General features: G+C 45.1%; 1 protein-coding gene across 2 annotated transcripts in view; it reads right to left on the reverse strand.

The window, feature by feature from the left end:
- LOC110506994 (F-actin-uncapping protein LRRC16A) overlaps window positions 1–17565 on the reverse strand; it is a 220702-nt gene that overhangs the window by 52114 nt on the left and 151023 nt on the right. For both annotated transcript variants that reach the window (XM_090186089.1, XM_090186092.1), the window contains exons 20-22: window positions 16517–16571; window positions 4243–4415; window positions 3881–3949 (exon numbers count right to left, since the gene is read on the reverse strand). In XM_090186089.1, the coding sequence (XP_090042215.1) occupies window positions 3881–3949; window positions 4243–4415; window positions 16517–16571 (297 nt within the window). The remainder of the gene's footprint in view (window positions 1–3880; window positions 3950–4242; window positions 4416–16516; window positions 16572–17565) is intronic.

Raw genomic sequence — 17565 nt, forward strand, 5'->3', positions numbered from 1 at the left:
ACCTATCTAGTAGTCCCAGGGTGATTACCTAAAGATGGCCACTTCTCTAGTAGTTTACCTAAAGATGGCCACTTCTCTAGTAAACCCAGGGTGTTTACCTAAAGATGGCCACTTCTCTAGTAGTTTACCTAAAGATGGCCACTTCTCTAGTAGACCAAGGGTGTTTACCTAAAGATGGCCACTTCTCTAGTAGTTTACCTAAAGATGGCCACTTCTCTAGTAGTTTACCTAAAGATGGCCACTTCTATAGTAGACCCAGGGTGTTTACCTAAAGATGACCACTTCTCTAATAAACCCAGGGTGTTTACCTAAAGATAGCCAGTTATCTCTTAGCTATAGTCCCTCTTCCCTGGACTCTATGTAAACTGGAAACCATATATCCTGAGGATGCATTTATTGTAGCTGACAGTGAGGTGAAGAAGGCGTAACAGAGCCTCTTCAACCTCAGGAGGCTGAAGAAATGTGCCTTGTCACCCAAAACCCTGACAAACTTTTACGGATGCACAATCGAGAGCATCCTGTCGGGCTGTATCACCACCTGGTACGGCAACTGCACCGCCCTCAACCGCAAGGCTCTCCAGAGGGTGATGAGGTCTGCACAACGCATCACCAGGAGCAAACTACCTGCTTTCAGGTCAGGACACCTACAGCACCCGATGTCACAGGAAGGCCAAAAAGATCATCATGGACAACAACCACCCGAGCCACTGCCTGTTCACCCCGCTACCATCCAGAAGGCGAGGTCAGTACAGGTACATCATAGCTGGGACCGAGAGACTGAAAAATAGCTTCTATCTCAAGGCCATCAGACTGCTAAACAGCCATCACTAACACAGAGAGGCAGCTGCCTACATTGAGACCCAATCACTGGCAACTTTAATAAATGGATCACTAGTCATTCTAAACAATGGCACTTTAAATAATGGCACTTTAATAATGTTTAATGTTTACATATCTTACATCAGATGTATATACTGTATTTTATACCATCTATTGCACCTTGCCTATGCCGCTTGGCCATCGCTCATCCATATACTTACATGTACATATTCTCATTCACCCCTTTAGATTTGTGTGTATTAGGTAGTTGTTGTGGAATTGTTAGATTACTTGTTAGATATTATTGTACTGTTGGAACTAGAGGCACAAGCATTTCACTACACTCGCATTAACATCTGCTAACCATGTGTATGTGACGGTCTCTCTCCCTCTCCCTCTCCCCTCTCTCCCTATCTCCCCCTTCTCTTTCCCTCTACCCTCCTCTCTCCCTCTACCCTCCTCTCTCCCTCTCCTATCTCCATCTCTCTCCCTCTCCCCTCTCTCCCTATCTCCCCCTTCTCTTTCCCTCTCCCCTTCTCTCTCCCTCTCCCCTCTCCCTCTCCCCTCTCTCCCTATCTCCCCCTTCTCTTTCCCTCTACCCTCCTCTCTCTCTCTACCCTCCTCTCTCTCTCTACCCTCCTCTCTCCCTCTCCCATCTCCCTCTCCATCTCTCTCTCTCCCCACTCTCTCTCTCCATATCTTCCCTCTCTCTCCCTCTCCCCACTCTCCCTCTCTCCATATCTCCCCTTCTCTCTCCCTCTCCCATCTCCCTCTCCATCTCTCCCTCTCCCCACTCTCTCTCTCCATATCTTCCCTTTCTCTCTCCCTCTCCCCACTCTCCCTCTCCATATCTCCCATTTCCTCTCCCTCTCCTCTCTCCATCTCTTCCCTTCTCTCTCCCCTTTATCCCTCTCTCTCTCCCCATCTCTCCTCTCCTCTCCTCTCTCTCCATCTCTCCCCTTCTCTCTCCCTCTCCCCACTCTCCCTCTCTCTCCCCATCTCTCTCCCTCTCCCCTTTCTCTCTCCATCTCTCTCCCCTCTTCTCTCCACCATGTGTACCACAGGGTACACATCCATCCTCATCACAAAACAAATGACAAATCACCAGCCTCCCAGATTCCTCACAGGGCGCTAGTTAAGCATCCAGCCAACGTTCATTGTTATGCAGCAATTACAGAATGTAGATTCTATTTAAATGAGGATGAAACAAAGAAAATGCCCAGACACTAGGATCCTAATATCATTCAGCTCTAAATTCATAGACAGCCAATCACATGGTGCCCTGTCTGCTGCTCGTCTGCCATTACCCTCTCTCTCTCTCTCTCTCTCTCTCTCTCTCTCTCTCTCTCTCTCTCTCTCTCTCTCTCTCTCTCTCTCTCTCTCTCTCTCTCTCTCTCTCTCTCTCTCTCTCTCTCTCTCTCTCTCTCTCTCTCTCTCTCTCTCTCTCTCTCTCTCTCTCTCTCTCTCTCTCTCTCTCTCTCTCTCTCTCTCTCTCTCTCCTCTCTACCCCACCCTCTCTCTCTCCCTCTATCCTATTTCTCTCCTGCTGCACCCTCCACTCTCTCTTTTCCTCCCCCCTCCTCTACCTCTCTCTCTCTCTGCTAACCTCCTCTCTACCCCCCATTCAACCCTCTCTCTCTCTCTCCCCCTCCGCCCTGTCTGTGCTTCCAGGGATGAACAGCAGGCCCAGAGCCAAGCAGAGCAGAGAGGTACACAATAACCACACTGTTTTCTTTCCTCACCACAGCAGCCTGCTGTATCATCATTTGTATTCTGGAAGTGTTTCTGGTCATAATAATTCACCACAGTAGTGGTTAGAGTGGAGAGGTGGCAGGTAGCCTAGTGGTTAGAGTGGAGAGGCGGCAGGTAGCCTAGTGGTTAGAGTGTAGGGACGGCAGGTAGCCTAGTGGTTAGAGTGGAGAGGCGGCAGGTAGCCTAGTGGTTAGAGTGTAGGGACGGCAGGTAGCCTAGTGGTTAGAGTGGAGGGACGGCAGGTAGCCTAGTGGTTAGAGTGTAGGGACGGCAGGTAGCCTAGTTGTTAGAGTGGAGGGACGGCAGGTAGCCTAGTGGTTAGAGTGTAGCGACGGCAGGTAGCCTAGTGGTTAAAGTGTAGGGGCGGCAGGTAGCCTAGTGGTTAGAGTGTAGGGACGGCAGGTAGCCTAGTGGTTAGAGTGTTGGGATGGCAGGTAGCCTAGTGGTTAGAGTGTAGGGACGGCAGGTAGCCTAGTGGTTAGAGTGGAGGGATGGCAGGTAGCCTAGTGGTTAGAGTGTAGGGACGGCAGGTAGCCTAGTGGTTAGAGTGTAGGGACGGCAGGTAGCCTAGTGGTTAGAGTGTAGGGACGGCAGGTAGCCTAGTGGTTATATATTCACTACAGTACTAGCTAGATCTCCATTGGTCCTCTGGTCATATTCACTACAGTAGTAACTAGATCTCCATTGGTCCTCTGGTCATATTCACTACAGTAGTAACTAGATCTCCATTGGTCCTCTGGTCATATTCACTACAGTAGTAACTAGATCTCCATTGGTCCTCTTGTCATATTCACTACAGTACTAGCTAGATCTCCATTGGTCCTCTTGTCATATTCACTACAGTACTAGCTAGATCTCCATTGGTCCTCTGGTCATATTCACTACAGTACTAGCTAGATCTCCATTGGTCCTCTTGTCATATTCACTACAGTACTAGCTAGATCTCCATTGGTCCTCTGGTCATATTCACTACAGTACTAGCTAGATCTCCATTGGTCCTCTGGTGGTGTTTCTGGCTCCCCCTATTGCCTCCATCACAGTATCTCTCCACCCAGGAGATCTATCTCTGACATCTCTTTCCAGAGGCTCTTCCATCCTCCCGCTTCCTCCTCTCCACCTCGAGACATACTCATATGTCTGCTATATCCTTCCTGTTACAGCTTAAACACACACACACACACACACACACACACACACACACACACACACACACACACACACACACACACACACACACACACACACACACACACACACACACACACAGACAGACAGACAGACAGACAGACAGAATCCCATTGCTACTCACTTCTCCAGAGCAGCTGCTACATCCTGAAGACCTTGAGGACTGATGTTGTTCTTATCCCAGATCACCGTCCTGGTGAAACAGATCAGAATCATCATTCACATATCTAACGGTCCTCTCCTCTCCAAACCATCATCAGGGTGTCTGAGACAGTCCTCTCCTCTCCAAACCATCATCAGGGTGTCTGAGACAGTCCTCTCCTCTCCAAACCATCATCAGGGTGTCTGAGACAGTCCTCTCCTCTCCAAACCATCATCAGAGTGTCTGAGACAGTCCTCTCCTCTCCAAACCATCATCAGAGTGTCTGAGACAGTCCTCTCCTCTCCAAACCATCATCAGAGTGTCTAAGACAGTCCTCTCCTCACCTTAGTTTGCTGTTGATCTGCAGGGCCTTGGCCAGCATCTTAGCCCCCATGTCCCCCATGGCATTCCCACTGATATCCACCCTGGTCAGACTGGTGTTGCTGCCCAGAGCATTCAGCACAATGGTCAGGTCCGTCTTCAGCTTAGAGTCAGCCAGGGACAGAGACGTCAGGGGCTGCAGGGGGACAAGGGAGACTCAATCATTCATTCAATCAATTACATTTATTTATATAGCCCTTTTTACATCAGCTGAGCTTTTACAGTAACCCAGCCTAAACCCTAACCCTTTTACAGTAACCTCAGCCTAAACCCTAACCCTTTTACAGTAACCTCAGCCTAAACCCTAACCCTTTTACAGTAACCCAGCCTAAACACTAACCCTTTTACAGTAACCCAGCCTAAACACTAACCCTTTTACAGTAACCTCAGCCTAAACCCTAACCCTTTTACAGTAACCTCAGCCTAAACCCTAACACTTTTACAGTAACCTCAGCCTAAACCCTAACCCTTTTACAGTAACCTCAGCCTAAACTCTTTTACAGTAACCTCAGCCTAAACCCTAACCATTTTACAGTAACCTCAGCCTAAACCCTAACCCATTACAGTAACCTCAGCCTAAACCATAACCCTTTTACAGTAACCTCAGCCTAAACCCAAACCCTTTACAGTAACCTCAGCCTAAACCATAACCCTTTTACAGTAACCCAGCCTAAACCCTTTTACAGTAACCTCAGCCTAAACCATAACCCTTTCACAGTAACCTCAGCCTAAACCCTAACCCTTTTACAGTAACCCAGCCTAAACCCTTTTACAGTAACCCAGCCTAAACCCTTTTACAGTAACCCAGCCTAAACCCTTATACAGTAACTCAGCCTAAACCCTTTTACAGTAACTCACCCTAAACCCTAACCCTTTCACAGTAACCTCAGCCTAAACCCTAACCCATTACAGTAACCTCAGCCTAAACCATAACCCTTTTACAGTAACCTCAGCCTAAACCCAAACCCTTTACAGTAACCTCAGCCTAAACCATAACCATTTTACAGTAACCCAGCCTAAACCCTTTTACAGTAACTCAGCCTAAACCCTAACCCTTTCACAGTAACCTCAGCCTAAACCCTAACAATTTTACAGTAACCTCAGTCTAAACCCTAACCCTTTTACAGTAACCTCAGCCTAAACCCTAACCCTTTTACAGTAACCTCAGCCTAAACTATTTTACAGTAACCTCAGCCTAAACCCTAACCCTTATACGGTAACCTCAGCCTAAACCCTAACCCTTTTACAGTAACCCAGCCTAAACCCTTTACAGTAACCTCAGCCTAAATAAACTCTAAGAGCAAGCAGAAACAAAAGCACAGTGGCCAGGACAAACTAGAGAGGAACCAGTCTCAGAGGGGAGGCCCAAGAAGACTCAAGTCTCCACAATGCTAATCGATGCTCCCATGTTGAAGAAAAAAAAAACGGTGAAAGTTATTCCTCTCGTTAGACTCGTTCTCTTTGACAGGCGTCTTGACTTTGAGCTTAGAAACCAGTAAAACGTAAGACGGGGGGAGGGGGAGACGGGGGGAGGGGGAGAGTGAGACGAGGGGAGACGGGGGAGGGGGAGACAGGGGGAGTATATACATCACTTCAAAAAGCAACTACATTACTGGCCCGAATTTCATACCTTTTTACAGCTTGGCAGCTCAAGTCTTCACCCCTTTGATCTCATTAAACTAAGTCCACAGACACAGCACCTCTCAGCAGGGAGATCAATTAACATAGGATACTTTTTTTTACCTGACATTTCACTTTTTTAGGGGGGATTTTCCTGGACATTATAAATGAAATAAATGGGTGCCTCAGATATCCAAATGCAAAGCCTACAACCGGGATGAAATGCAGACAGACTTAGAGGCACAGCGTCGAGGTCAAAGCCAACGTCAAAGCCTTTAAAAACATCCCATCTCTGCTCAGCAGGGAGCTGCATGTAGAGTGACTAGATTTGAAACCATTTGGCCCGTTTTGACTGACGACTAAAATACCTTGACCAGAGAGATTATAGCCACAGTTCACACAGCTAACTGAAGAATAGCTTAGTATCCTGCTGGTTTGGTAGAGGGGGAGAGTGAGACGAGGGGAGACCTTGACCAGAGAGATTATAGCCACAGTTCACACAGCTAACTGAAGAATAGCTTAGTATCCTGCTGGTTTGGTAGAGGGGGAGAGTGAGACGGGGGGAGGTGGGGGAGGGGGAGACAGGGGGAGACCTTGACCAGAGAGATTATAGCCACAGTTCACACAGCTAACTGAAGAATAGCTTAGTATCCTGCTGGTTTGGTAGAGGGGGAGAGTGAGACGAGGGGAGACGGGGGAGGGGGATACGGGGGGAGGGGGAGAGTGAGACGAGGGGAGACGGGGGAGGGGGAGAGTGAGACGAGGGGAGACGGGGGAGGGGGAGAGTGAGACGAGGGGAGACGGGGGAGGGGGAGAGTGAGACGAGGGAGGGAGGGGGAGACGGGGGAGGGGGAGAGTGAGACGAGGGGAGAAGGGGAGGGGAGACAGGGGGAGGGGGAGACAAGCAGGGAGCAGACATCAAAAGCTGCGTTATGCTGACTCAGTTCTGTCTGGTTCAGAGATAAACTACTGACTCCGTTCTGTCTGGTTCAGAGATAAACTACTGACTCTGTTCTGTCTGGTTCAGAGATAAACTACTGACTCAGTTCTGTCTGGTTCAGAGATAAACTACTGACTCTGTTCTGTCTGGTTCAGAGATAAACCACTGACTCTGTTCTGTCTGGTTCAGAGATAAACCACTGACTCTGTTCTGTCTGGTTCAGAGATAAACCACTGACTCTGTTCTGTCTGGTTCAGAGTTAAACTACTGATCCTGTTTTGTCTGGTTCAGAGATGAACTACTGACTCTGTTCTGTCTGGTTCAGAGTTAAACTACTGACTCTGTTCTGTCTGGTTCAGAGTTAAACTACTGATCCTGTTATGTCTGGTTCAGAGATGAACTACTGACTCTGTTCTGTCTGGTTCAGAGTTAAACTACTGACTCTGTTCTGTCTGGTTCAGAGTTAAACTACTGACTCTGTTCTGTCTGGTTCAGAGATAAACTACTGATCCTGTTTTGTCTGGTTCAGAGTTAAACTACTGACTCTGTTCTGTCTGGTTCAGAGATAAACCACTGACTCTGTTCTGTCTGGTTCAGAGATAAACTACTGACTCTGTCTTGTCTGGTTCAGAGATGAACTACTTATTATTTCATAACATCTTTGGTCTGGTTCAAATCCAGGCATCCAGACTACTGCTGCACTATAATGTACACTCCCCTACGTACAGCGCGTACTTGGACAGTGACTCTAAAACGTTACATTTGGCTTTATATTCCAGAATTTGGGGATTTGAGATCAAATGTTTTATATGGCGGTCGACAGTACAGAATGTCACATTTTTTGGGGGGGTATTTTCATACAAATCTATTTTACCATTTAGAAATGAATGCAAATGAATAAGTATTTGGACACATGTTATTATAGTGTTTAACATTTTGGTAAAAGTTTAGTGTTTGGTCCCATATTCTTAGCACACAATGACTACATCAAGCTTGTGACTCCACACACTATGTGGATGCATTTGTAGTTTGATTTGGTTGTGCTTCAGATTATTTTCAGAAATTAAATGGTAATTTGAGTCACTTTTATTGTAAATAAGAATAGAATATGTTTCTGAACACTTTATTGAACCTTTATTTAACCAGGCAAGTCCGTTAAGAACAAATTCTTATTTACAATGACGGACTTAGACCGCTGCACCAATCGGGAGCCCCATCCAATAGATGTGAATACCTCCACGGTCATGGATAATCATGGTAGCGTCAGGTCTCTCATTCAGAAGATGGTGTGTGGGAGCAGAGGCATCTTTGAATTAGTTCTGTGTAAAATAATATTTAAATCAGTGGAGGCTCCTCAGAGGAGGAAGGGGAGGACAATCCTCCTCACTGAATTTCATAAAAATGTAAATAGTGATACGCTAAAAAAGTTATCCTTTTTAGATAAAACAATGCTAAATATAATCACATCACCAAATAATTGATTAAAACACACTGTGTTGCAATGAAGGTCTACAGTAGCCTCAACAGCACTCTGTAGGGTAGCACCATGGTGTAGCCTGAGGACAGCTAGCTTCAACCCTCCTCTGGGTACATTGACTTCAATACAAATCCTAGGAGGCTCATGGTTCTCACCCCCTTCCATAGACTTACACAGCAATTATGACAACTTTCGGAGGATGTCCTCCAACCTATCAGAGCTCTTGCAGCATGAACTGACATGTTGCCTACCCAATCATAAGATCAGAGAATGAATCTAGTACTGAAAGCATAAGCCACAGCTAGCTAGCACTGCAGTGCATAACATGATTAATCTAGTACTGAAAGCATAAGCTACAGCTAGCTAGCACTGCAGTACATAACATCATGAATCTAGTACTGAAAACATAAGCTACAGCTAGCTAGCGCTGCAGTGCATAACATGATGAATCTAGTACTGAAAGCATAAGCTACAGCTAGCTAGCGCTGCAGTGCATAACATGATGAATCTAGTACTGAAAGCATAAGCTACAGCTAGCTAGCACTGCAGTGCATAACATCATGAATCTAGTACTGAAAGCATAAGCTACAGCTAGCTAGCACTGCAGTACATAACATCATGAATCTAGTACTGAAAGCATAAGCTACAGCTAGCTAGCACTGCAGTGCATAACATGATGAATCTAGTACTGAAAGCATAAGCTACAGCTAGCTAGCACTGCAGTGCATAACATGATGAATCTAGTACTGAAAGCATAAGCTACAGCTAGCTAGCGCTGCAGTGCATAACATGATGAATCTAGTACTGAAAGCATAAGCTACAGCTAGCTAGCGCTGCAGTACATAACATCATGAATCTAGTACTGAAAGCATAAGCTACAGCTAGCTAGCACTGCAGTGCATTAAATGTGGTGAGTAGTTGACTCAAAGAGAAAGACAATAGTTGAACAGTTTTGAACAAACTTAATTTCTTCCAAACTTAATTTCTTCCAAACTAATTTTTTTTCCAGAATTAAGGAGAAGCAAGAGAGAGAGTGAGTGAGAGAGATAGCTCTGTATATTTCGTAGTATATTTTTTTCACTTTCACATACTCAGCTAGCGTATGCAGCTAGCTAGTTTAGCATACTCAAACACAAATCTCAAACAGAGAGGGATGCTATGTTAGCTAGCAGGCTATGGTTATCCAACAGAGAGGGATGCTATGTTAGCTAGCTGGCTATGGTTATCCAACAGAGAGGGATGCTATGTTAGCTAGCTGGCTATGGCTATCCAACAGAGAGGGATGCTATGTTAGCTAGCTGGCTATGGCTATCCAACAGAGAGGGATGCTATGTTAGCTAGCTGGCTATGGTTATCCAACAGAGAGGGATGCTATGTTAGCTAGCTGGCTATGGTTATCCAACACTAGAACTCTTCCAAGTCAAGGTAAACATTTGGTTTTATTAATTTATTCCCACCGGGACCCGACGGTGTAACTGTTAAACTGCTTACTGCTGACTGTACACTATACTGCATGATTGTAGCAGGTTTACTAACGCGTTAGTTTGAGTACTTCTAGCCAAATATGACGGACAAAAATGTATGCTGTGTGTAGCGGCTAGTGGTCATGATATGAAGGTTTAGCTTGGAAAGTTTTTTTTGTCTGGTCACAGACAGCTGATGTGTTGTGCACTGAAGTCCACAACTGAAGGGAAAAGGTGAGAGGAGGAGAGCGTGTAGATAGATGTAAGAAGGAATTATATATACAACGAGCTGCTTGAATGTGGCTGCTATGAAAGCGAACTGTGTTTGCGTGTGATCAGTGGTGTATTCATTGCGTTGAAAAACGTTTCTTAAACGAAAGCAAATGAAACAGGGATAAACATACCTGAATTTGTCCAATAGAAACTCTCGTTTGCAACTGTTGGACTAATGACTACACCCTAGATCAGCTAGATGTAGGCAAGAGTATTGAAGGCGAAATGTGTCACCTTGATTACTCAAATTTCTCTCTACCTGTGCACCTACGTTGTAAACTTTTATTCATAGTCTAGGTTGTAGCAACATCATGATGGGTATAGGGGAAATTACAGTATCATGTAGTAGCCTAAACCTATCGATGTTACATTGAGCTGGGTGAATGGAATATGAATGAGAGTCATCCAATATGCTGTAATAGAAATAAGGCCATGTTAAAATAAATAAATCATCCTCCCTAATCTCAAACGGCACCAACCGCCACTGTAAAACATATACTTTTTTTCCTGTATATTCTTATCCCATAAATCAGGGTTCAGACAGACAGTGGCAAGTCAAATTCAAGGACTTTCAAGTACGTACTTTTTCAATAACTAATATTTATTTTCAAGGACCGCCAGGTCGCAGTTGTAAAGGAGAACTTGTTCTCAACTAGCCTACCTGGTTAAATAAAGGTGAAATAAAATGTGTAAAAAAAATACATTTGTAATAGTTCATATTATGCCATTGCTTCTAGTTGCCACCAGATGGCAGTATATCGCCACAACCTCATGAGAAAAAAAACAACTTAGTATTCATCACTACCTTACAAGTTCTACTCAATAATACTTTGTTTCACTACTTACTTACTACATACACGAGTGGTTGTATGATGTTGTAATTTGAGTAGTGATGAGCAGAGTTGTAATATGAGTAGTGATGAGCAGAGTTGAGATTTCAGTAGTGATGAGCAGAGTTCTGGGACATGTCTACTGGTGAACCATCCCATTCACATTACTACACAATTCCAGCTTAATGACTGTGTTTTTTAATGATTTTACCTCCTTTTTCTCCACAATCCAATTGTTAGTAGTTACTGTCTTGTCTCATCGCTACAACTCCCGTACGGACTCGGGAGAGGCAAAGGTCGAGAGTCATGCGTCCTCCGAAACACAACCCAACCAAGCCGCACTGCTTCTTAACACAGCGCGCGTCCAACCCGGAAGCCAGCCGCACCAATGTGTCAAAGGAAACAGCGTACACCTAGCGACCTGGTCAGAGTGCACTGCGCCCGGCCCGCCACAGGAGTTGCTAGTGCGCGATGAGACAAGGATATGGGCCAAACCCATATCCTGGGCCAAACCCTCCCTAACCCGGACAATGCTAGGCCAATTGTGCGTCGCCCCATGGACCTCCCGGTCACGGCCGGCTGCGACAGAGCCTGGGCTCGAACCCAGAGTGGCACAGCTAGCACTGCGATGCAGTGCCTTAGACCACTGCACCACCCGGGAGGCTAATGACTGTGTTTTTATTGGACATTTGGGAATCTATTCGTTAATAGCTACAGAAAAGCATCTTGCTTCCGTCTGGCAGCTTTAGTGTCGCCGGTCGGGAGAACGGTCACCAGAACGAGGAGCACGGAATATCGCGGGGCCCCCCATAAATGAGGCGATTGGCCCCAAAAAAAACTCTGGAGGTTGTTGCAGAGAAATGTGACATAATGTAGACGTGTCACCAGCGCAGGATGCAGCGTTGTGTCTTCCCCCCTTCACGTGGCTCTTCAGGGCTGAATCACACATCCTCTCAATGTTAAAAGTCTGATGCATTTTCTGCACCTTACATGGTGTGGGTTGGTTGGGTCCAGTGATGCAGTGATATAAAGAAATGTGAGTAAACTACACTGAAATATAAACACACCATGTGAAGTGTTGGTCCCATGTTTCATGAGCTGAATTAAAAGATGCCAGAAATGTTCCATACGCACCAAAAGGCTAAATGTAATCATTTCCCCAGCATTTAGCTAACCCAGCACCCCTCTCACTCAATGTCAGCAAAACAAAAGAGATGATCATGGGCTTCAGGAAACAGCAAAGGGAGCACCCCCCCCCCCCCCCCCCTATCCACATCGACGGGACCGCAGTAGAGAAGGTGGAAAGTCTTAAGATCCTCTGTGTACACATCACGGACGATCTGAAAATGGTTCTCGCACACAGACAGTGTGGTGAAGAAAGAGTAACAGCGCCTCTTCAACCTCAGGAGGCTGAAAAAATGTGGCTTGTCAGCGAAAACCCTCACTAAATTTTACAGGTGCACAATCGAGAGCATCTTGTCGGGCTCTATCACCGCCTGGTACGGCAACTGCACCGACCTCCAGAGGGTGATGAGGTCTGCACAACGCATCACCGGGGGCAAACTACCTGCCCAACAGGACACCTATTGCACCCGATGTCACAGGAAGGCCAAAAAGATCATCAAGGATATCAACCACCCGAGCCACTGCCTGTTCACCCCGCTATCATCCAGAAGGCGAGGTCAGTACAGGTGCATCAAAGCTGGGACCGAGAGACTGAAAAACAGCTTCTATCTCAAGGCCATCAGATTGTTAAACAGCCACCACTAGCACAGAGAGGCTGCTGCCAACACACTGACTCATCGGCCACTTTAATAAATGGATCACTAGTCACTTTAATAATGCCACTTTAATAGTGTTTACATATCTCTCATTACTCATCTCATATGTACAGTACATACTGTATAATGTATCCTTCACTATATATTCTTTACTATCTAGTGCATCTTGGCCGCTCTGTCATTGCTCATCCATATATTTATACTTATATATTCTCATTCCATTCCTTTACTAGATTGTGTGTATTAGGTTATGTTGTGTAATTTGTTAGATATTAGGTTATGTTGTGTAATTTGTTAGATATTAGGTTTTGTTGTGTAATTTGTTAGATATTAGGTTATGTTGTGTAATTTGTTAGATATTAGGTTATGTTGTGTAATTTGTTAGATATTAGGTTATGTTGTGTAATTTGTTAGATATTAGGTTATGTTGTGTAATTTGTTAGATATTAGGTTTTGTTGTGTAATTGTTAGATATTACTTGTTAGATACTGCTACACTGTCGGATCTAGAAGCATAGGCATTTCACTACACTCACAATAACATCTGCTAACCATGTGTATGTGACCAATACAATTTGATTTGATGTGATGTTTTGGCGGTTCCTAATCAGTCAGTTCTGTCCCTGGCTGAGTGGCAGTGTGTGTGGAATGAACTCGCCTGGCAACCACAGCACCAAACACATGAGGAAATACAAATTGGTTGGTTGTCTGCCTGGGAATTAAGACCAATCCATTTTTCTAATATTTTTAATTAAACATATTTGATCATTATCTGTTCTCCTCTCATTTTAATTCAAGTACTTTTCAAGTACCAACTTGAGAAAATATCAGACTTTCAAGGTAATCCAGTACCTGGATTTCAGAGTGCTAAATTCAAGTACTTTAAGCACCTCACTCACCTTGTGAGAACCCTGATAAATGGATCAAATTGAGGGGGCACTTCGATGTCCCCTTGCAGACCTGCCCGTGTTCCCACACAGAGACGTGTTGGGGCTGGAAGGGGACAACTCTGAGGAGGTAGACTACACTCAGTAGGGTCTAGGGATGCAACATTCCCACCCTACACACCATAGGAGAACCCTTTTTGGTTCCAGGTGGAACTCTTTTGGGTTCCATGTAGAACCCCTCTGTGGAAAGGGTTCTACCTGGAACCAAAAAGGGTTCTACCTGGAACCAAAAAGCTTCTACCTGGAACCAAAAGGGTTCTACCTGGAACCAAAAAGGGTTCTACCTGGAACCAAAAATAATTATTTAAAGGGTTTTCCTATGGGGACAGCCGAAGAACCCTTTTCGGTTCTAGATAGCACCTTTTTTCCCCCAAGAGTGTACGGGCCATGGTCAAAAGTAGTGCACTATAAAGGGAACAGGGATTTGGGATGCAACCAAAAAACCAGGACATTTCCTGTCTATCTCTATGGTTCTATCTGTGTAGGCACACAGAATACTACGATTATGTAACAGTCATTGAAATGAAAGTCGTTGATTTCCACCTCTCTATAAGAAGAAAGCAAAGCCGCCTCCCACCAACATGTCATTGTATGTGTTGTGTTTGGGTGCAGTCGTCTGAACGAGGCCTGTGGGGAAGTACAGACGGTTGTTGCTGAACGCAGAAAGACGGGTAGAAATCACTGTGTTTGTCTTTCCTCTCCTGTTTTCTCTCGCCTCACTGGAGACATACTGATTCTTTCTGTTTCTCCTCCTCGTACTGTCTGGCACTGGGATCTGTCTGGCACTGGGGTCTGTCTGGCACTGGGGTCTGTCTGGCACTGGGGTCTGTTTCTCCTCCTCATACTGTCTGGCACTGGGATCTGTTTCTCCTCCTCGTACTGTCTGGCACTGGGATCTGTCTGGCACTGGGGTCTGTCTGGCACTGGGGTCTGTCTGGCACTGGGGTCTGTTTCTCCTCCTCATACTGTCTTGCACTGGGATCTGTTTCTCCTCCTCGTACTGTCTGGCACTGGGATCTGTTTCTCCTCCTCATACTGTCTGGCACTGGGATCTGTTTCTCCTCCTCGTACTGTCTGGCACTGGGATCTGTTTCTCCTCCTCATACTGTCTGGCACTGGGATCTGTTTCTCCTCCTCGTACTGTCTGGCACTGGGATCTGTTTCTCCTCCTCATACTGTCTGGCACTGAGATCCGTTTCTCCTCCTCATACTGTCTGGCACTGGGATCTGTTTCTCCTCCTCATACTGTCTGGCACTGGGATCTGTTTCTCCTCCTCATACTGTCTGGCACTGGGATCTGTTTCTCCTCCTCATACTGTCTGGCACTGGGAGCCAGAGAGGAGATAATATCAGAGAGATATCACACACCCTAAACCATCTCAGCCCAGTCTGCCAAGAAGCCAAGCCAGATGTCTCTATGTGGACCTGTACCCTGACATGTCATGCAGTAATATACATTCAGAGAGGTTACATCCCTCACTCTGCCCTCCATAGCATTCAGAGAGGTTACATCCCTCACTCTGCCCTCCACAGCATTCAGAGGTTACATCCCTCACTCTGCCCTCCACAGCATTCAGAGAGGTTACATCCCTCACTCTGCCCTCCACAGCATTCAGAGAGGTTACATCCCTCACTCTGCCCTCCACAGCATTCAGAGAGGTTACATCCCTCACTCTGCCCTCCACAGCATTCAGAGAGGTTACATCCCTCACTCTGCCCTCCACAGCATTCAGAGGTTACATCCCTCACTCTGCCCTCCACAGCATTCAGAGAGGTTACATCCCTCACTCTGCCCTCCACAGCATTCAGAGAGGTTACATCCCCACACCACTACCAAGCCCCCTCTCCCTCCACCCCAGACACAGTGATTCTACCCCACCACTACCAACCCCCCTCTCCCTCCACCCCAGACACAGTGATTCTACCCCACCACTACCAACCCCCCTCTCCCTCCACCCCAGACACAGTGACGGAGCAGAGATCCAGAATAACACCATCCCCTGTAGTCAGAGCAGCCCAGGCTGAGGGAGGGTTGACAGGGATAATAACCAGAGGAAGGCTGGGATTTACTGTAATATGTACAGAAATGATCCAGAGAATGATGAAACATGCTGTAATGTATTTATTAAACCTTTATTTAAAGGACCAGTGCAGTCAAAAATGTGTTTTTCCTGTGTTTTATATATATTGCCATACTATGAGGTTGGAATAATACTGTGAATTTGTGAAAATGATGATAAAGCCATGTTAGTGTAAGAGCTGTTTGAACAGTGGGTGGGGTGGAGTTTTGGCCTGCCTGGTGACATCACCAGTTAATAGACCAATAAGAAAGAGTGTTCCAAACCTCTCTGCCAATAAGAGAGGGACGGGCAGGGTAGCCTAGTGCTTAGAGCGTTGGACTAGTAACCGGAAGGTTGCAAGTTCAAACCCCCGAGCTGACAAGATACAAAATCAGTCGTTCTGCCCCTGAACAGGCAGTTAACCCACTGTTCCTAGACCATCATTGAAAATAAGAATTTGTTATTAACTGACTTGCCTAGTTAAATAAAAATAACAGCTAGATTTCAGTTTACTCACACCAGACAGTTCAGCAAAGTTCTTGTTTGAGAAATTGCTCTTGGCTAAGAATCTATTTTTGTTTCTTGTTGACCAGAAATGATTTGAAATTTAGATAAAAATGTCTCCATTGAACCTTTAACCACTGGGTCTCGTTGAGATAAAACCGTATTTTTCAAGAGACACCTGGACCAAGACAGCGGCAGCAACACATCCGTTTCAGACAGTAATAGTTGCTGCTGTGTAAACTTGCAGGTGAATTAAGTGTTACGAAACCACCTTGGTTGACTAGGAAAGACACTCAGGGTTTCTCTGATCATGACATTCAACTCATACTGATGGAAAACTCACCGATTCCTCTTCCTGAATCATATGAACCAGATTGTCCAGGACAGGGGCCAGATTTCTGAGAAACAAAGAGAACCGGTAATGAGGTTTATAAAGACTAAAAACAATGACAATATGGAGATACAATGGTGTGTTTGGTAAGGAATGTGCTGTGTGTTTGGTAAGGAATGTGTTGTGTGTTTGTTAAGGGATGTGTTGTGTGTTTGTTAAGGGATGTGTTGTGTGTTTGTTAAGAGATGTGTTGTGTGTTTGTTAAGGGATGTGTTGTGTGTTTGTTAAGGGATGTGTTGTGTGTTTGTTAAGAGATGTGTTGTGTGTTTGTTAAGGGATGTGTTGTGTGTTTGTTAAGGGATGTGTTGTGTGTTTGTTAAGAGATGTGTTGTGTGTTTGTTAAGAGATGTGTTGTGTGTTTGTTAAGAGATGCGTTGTGTGTTTGTTAAGAGATGTGTTGTGTGTTTGTTAAGTATATGGGATGTGTTGTGTGTTTGTTAAGAGATGTGTTGTGTGTTTGTTAAGAGATGTGTTGTGTGTTTGTTAAGGGATGTGTTGTGTGTTTGTTAAGGGATGTGTTGTGTGTTTGTTAAGAGATGTGTTGTGTGTTTGTTAAGAGATGTGTTGTGTGTTTGTTAAGAGATGTGTTGTGTGTTTGTTAAGAGATGTGTTGTGTGTTTGTTAAGTATATGGGATGTGTTGTGTGTTTGTTAAGATATGTGTTGTGTGTTTGTTAAGAGATGTGTTGTGTGTTTGTTAAGAGATGTGTTGTGTGTTTGTTAAGAGATGTGTTGTGTGTTTGTTAAGAGATGTGTTGTGTGTTTGTTAAGTATATGGGATGTGTTGTGTGTTTGTTAAGGGATGTGTTGTGTGTTTGTTAAGGGATGTGTTGTGTGTTTGTTAAGAGATGTGTTGTGTGTTTGATAAGGGATGTGTTGTGTGTTTGTTAAGGGATGTGTTAAGTGTTTGTTAAGAGATGTGTTGTGTGTTTGTTAAGAGATGTGTTGTGTGTTTGTTAAGAGATGTGTTGTGTGTTTGTTAAGAGATGTGTTGTGTGTTTG

The sequence above is a fragment of the Oncorhynchus mykiss genome, chromosome 2, assembly GCF_057628025.1.
Source record: "Oncorhynchus mykiss isolate SJ-2025 chromosome 2, ASM5762802v1, whole genome shotgun sequence".
In the NCBI taxonomy this organism is placed as follows: domain Eukaryota; kingdom Metazoa; phylum Chordata; class Actinopteri; order Salmoniformes; family Salmonidae; genus Oncorhynchus; species Oncorhynchus mykiss.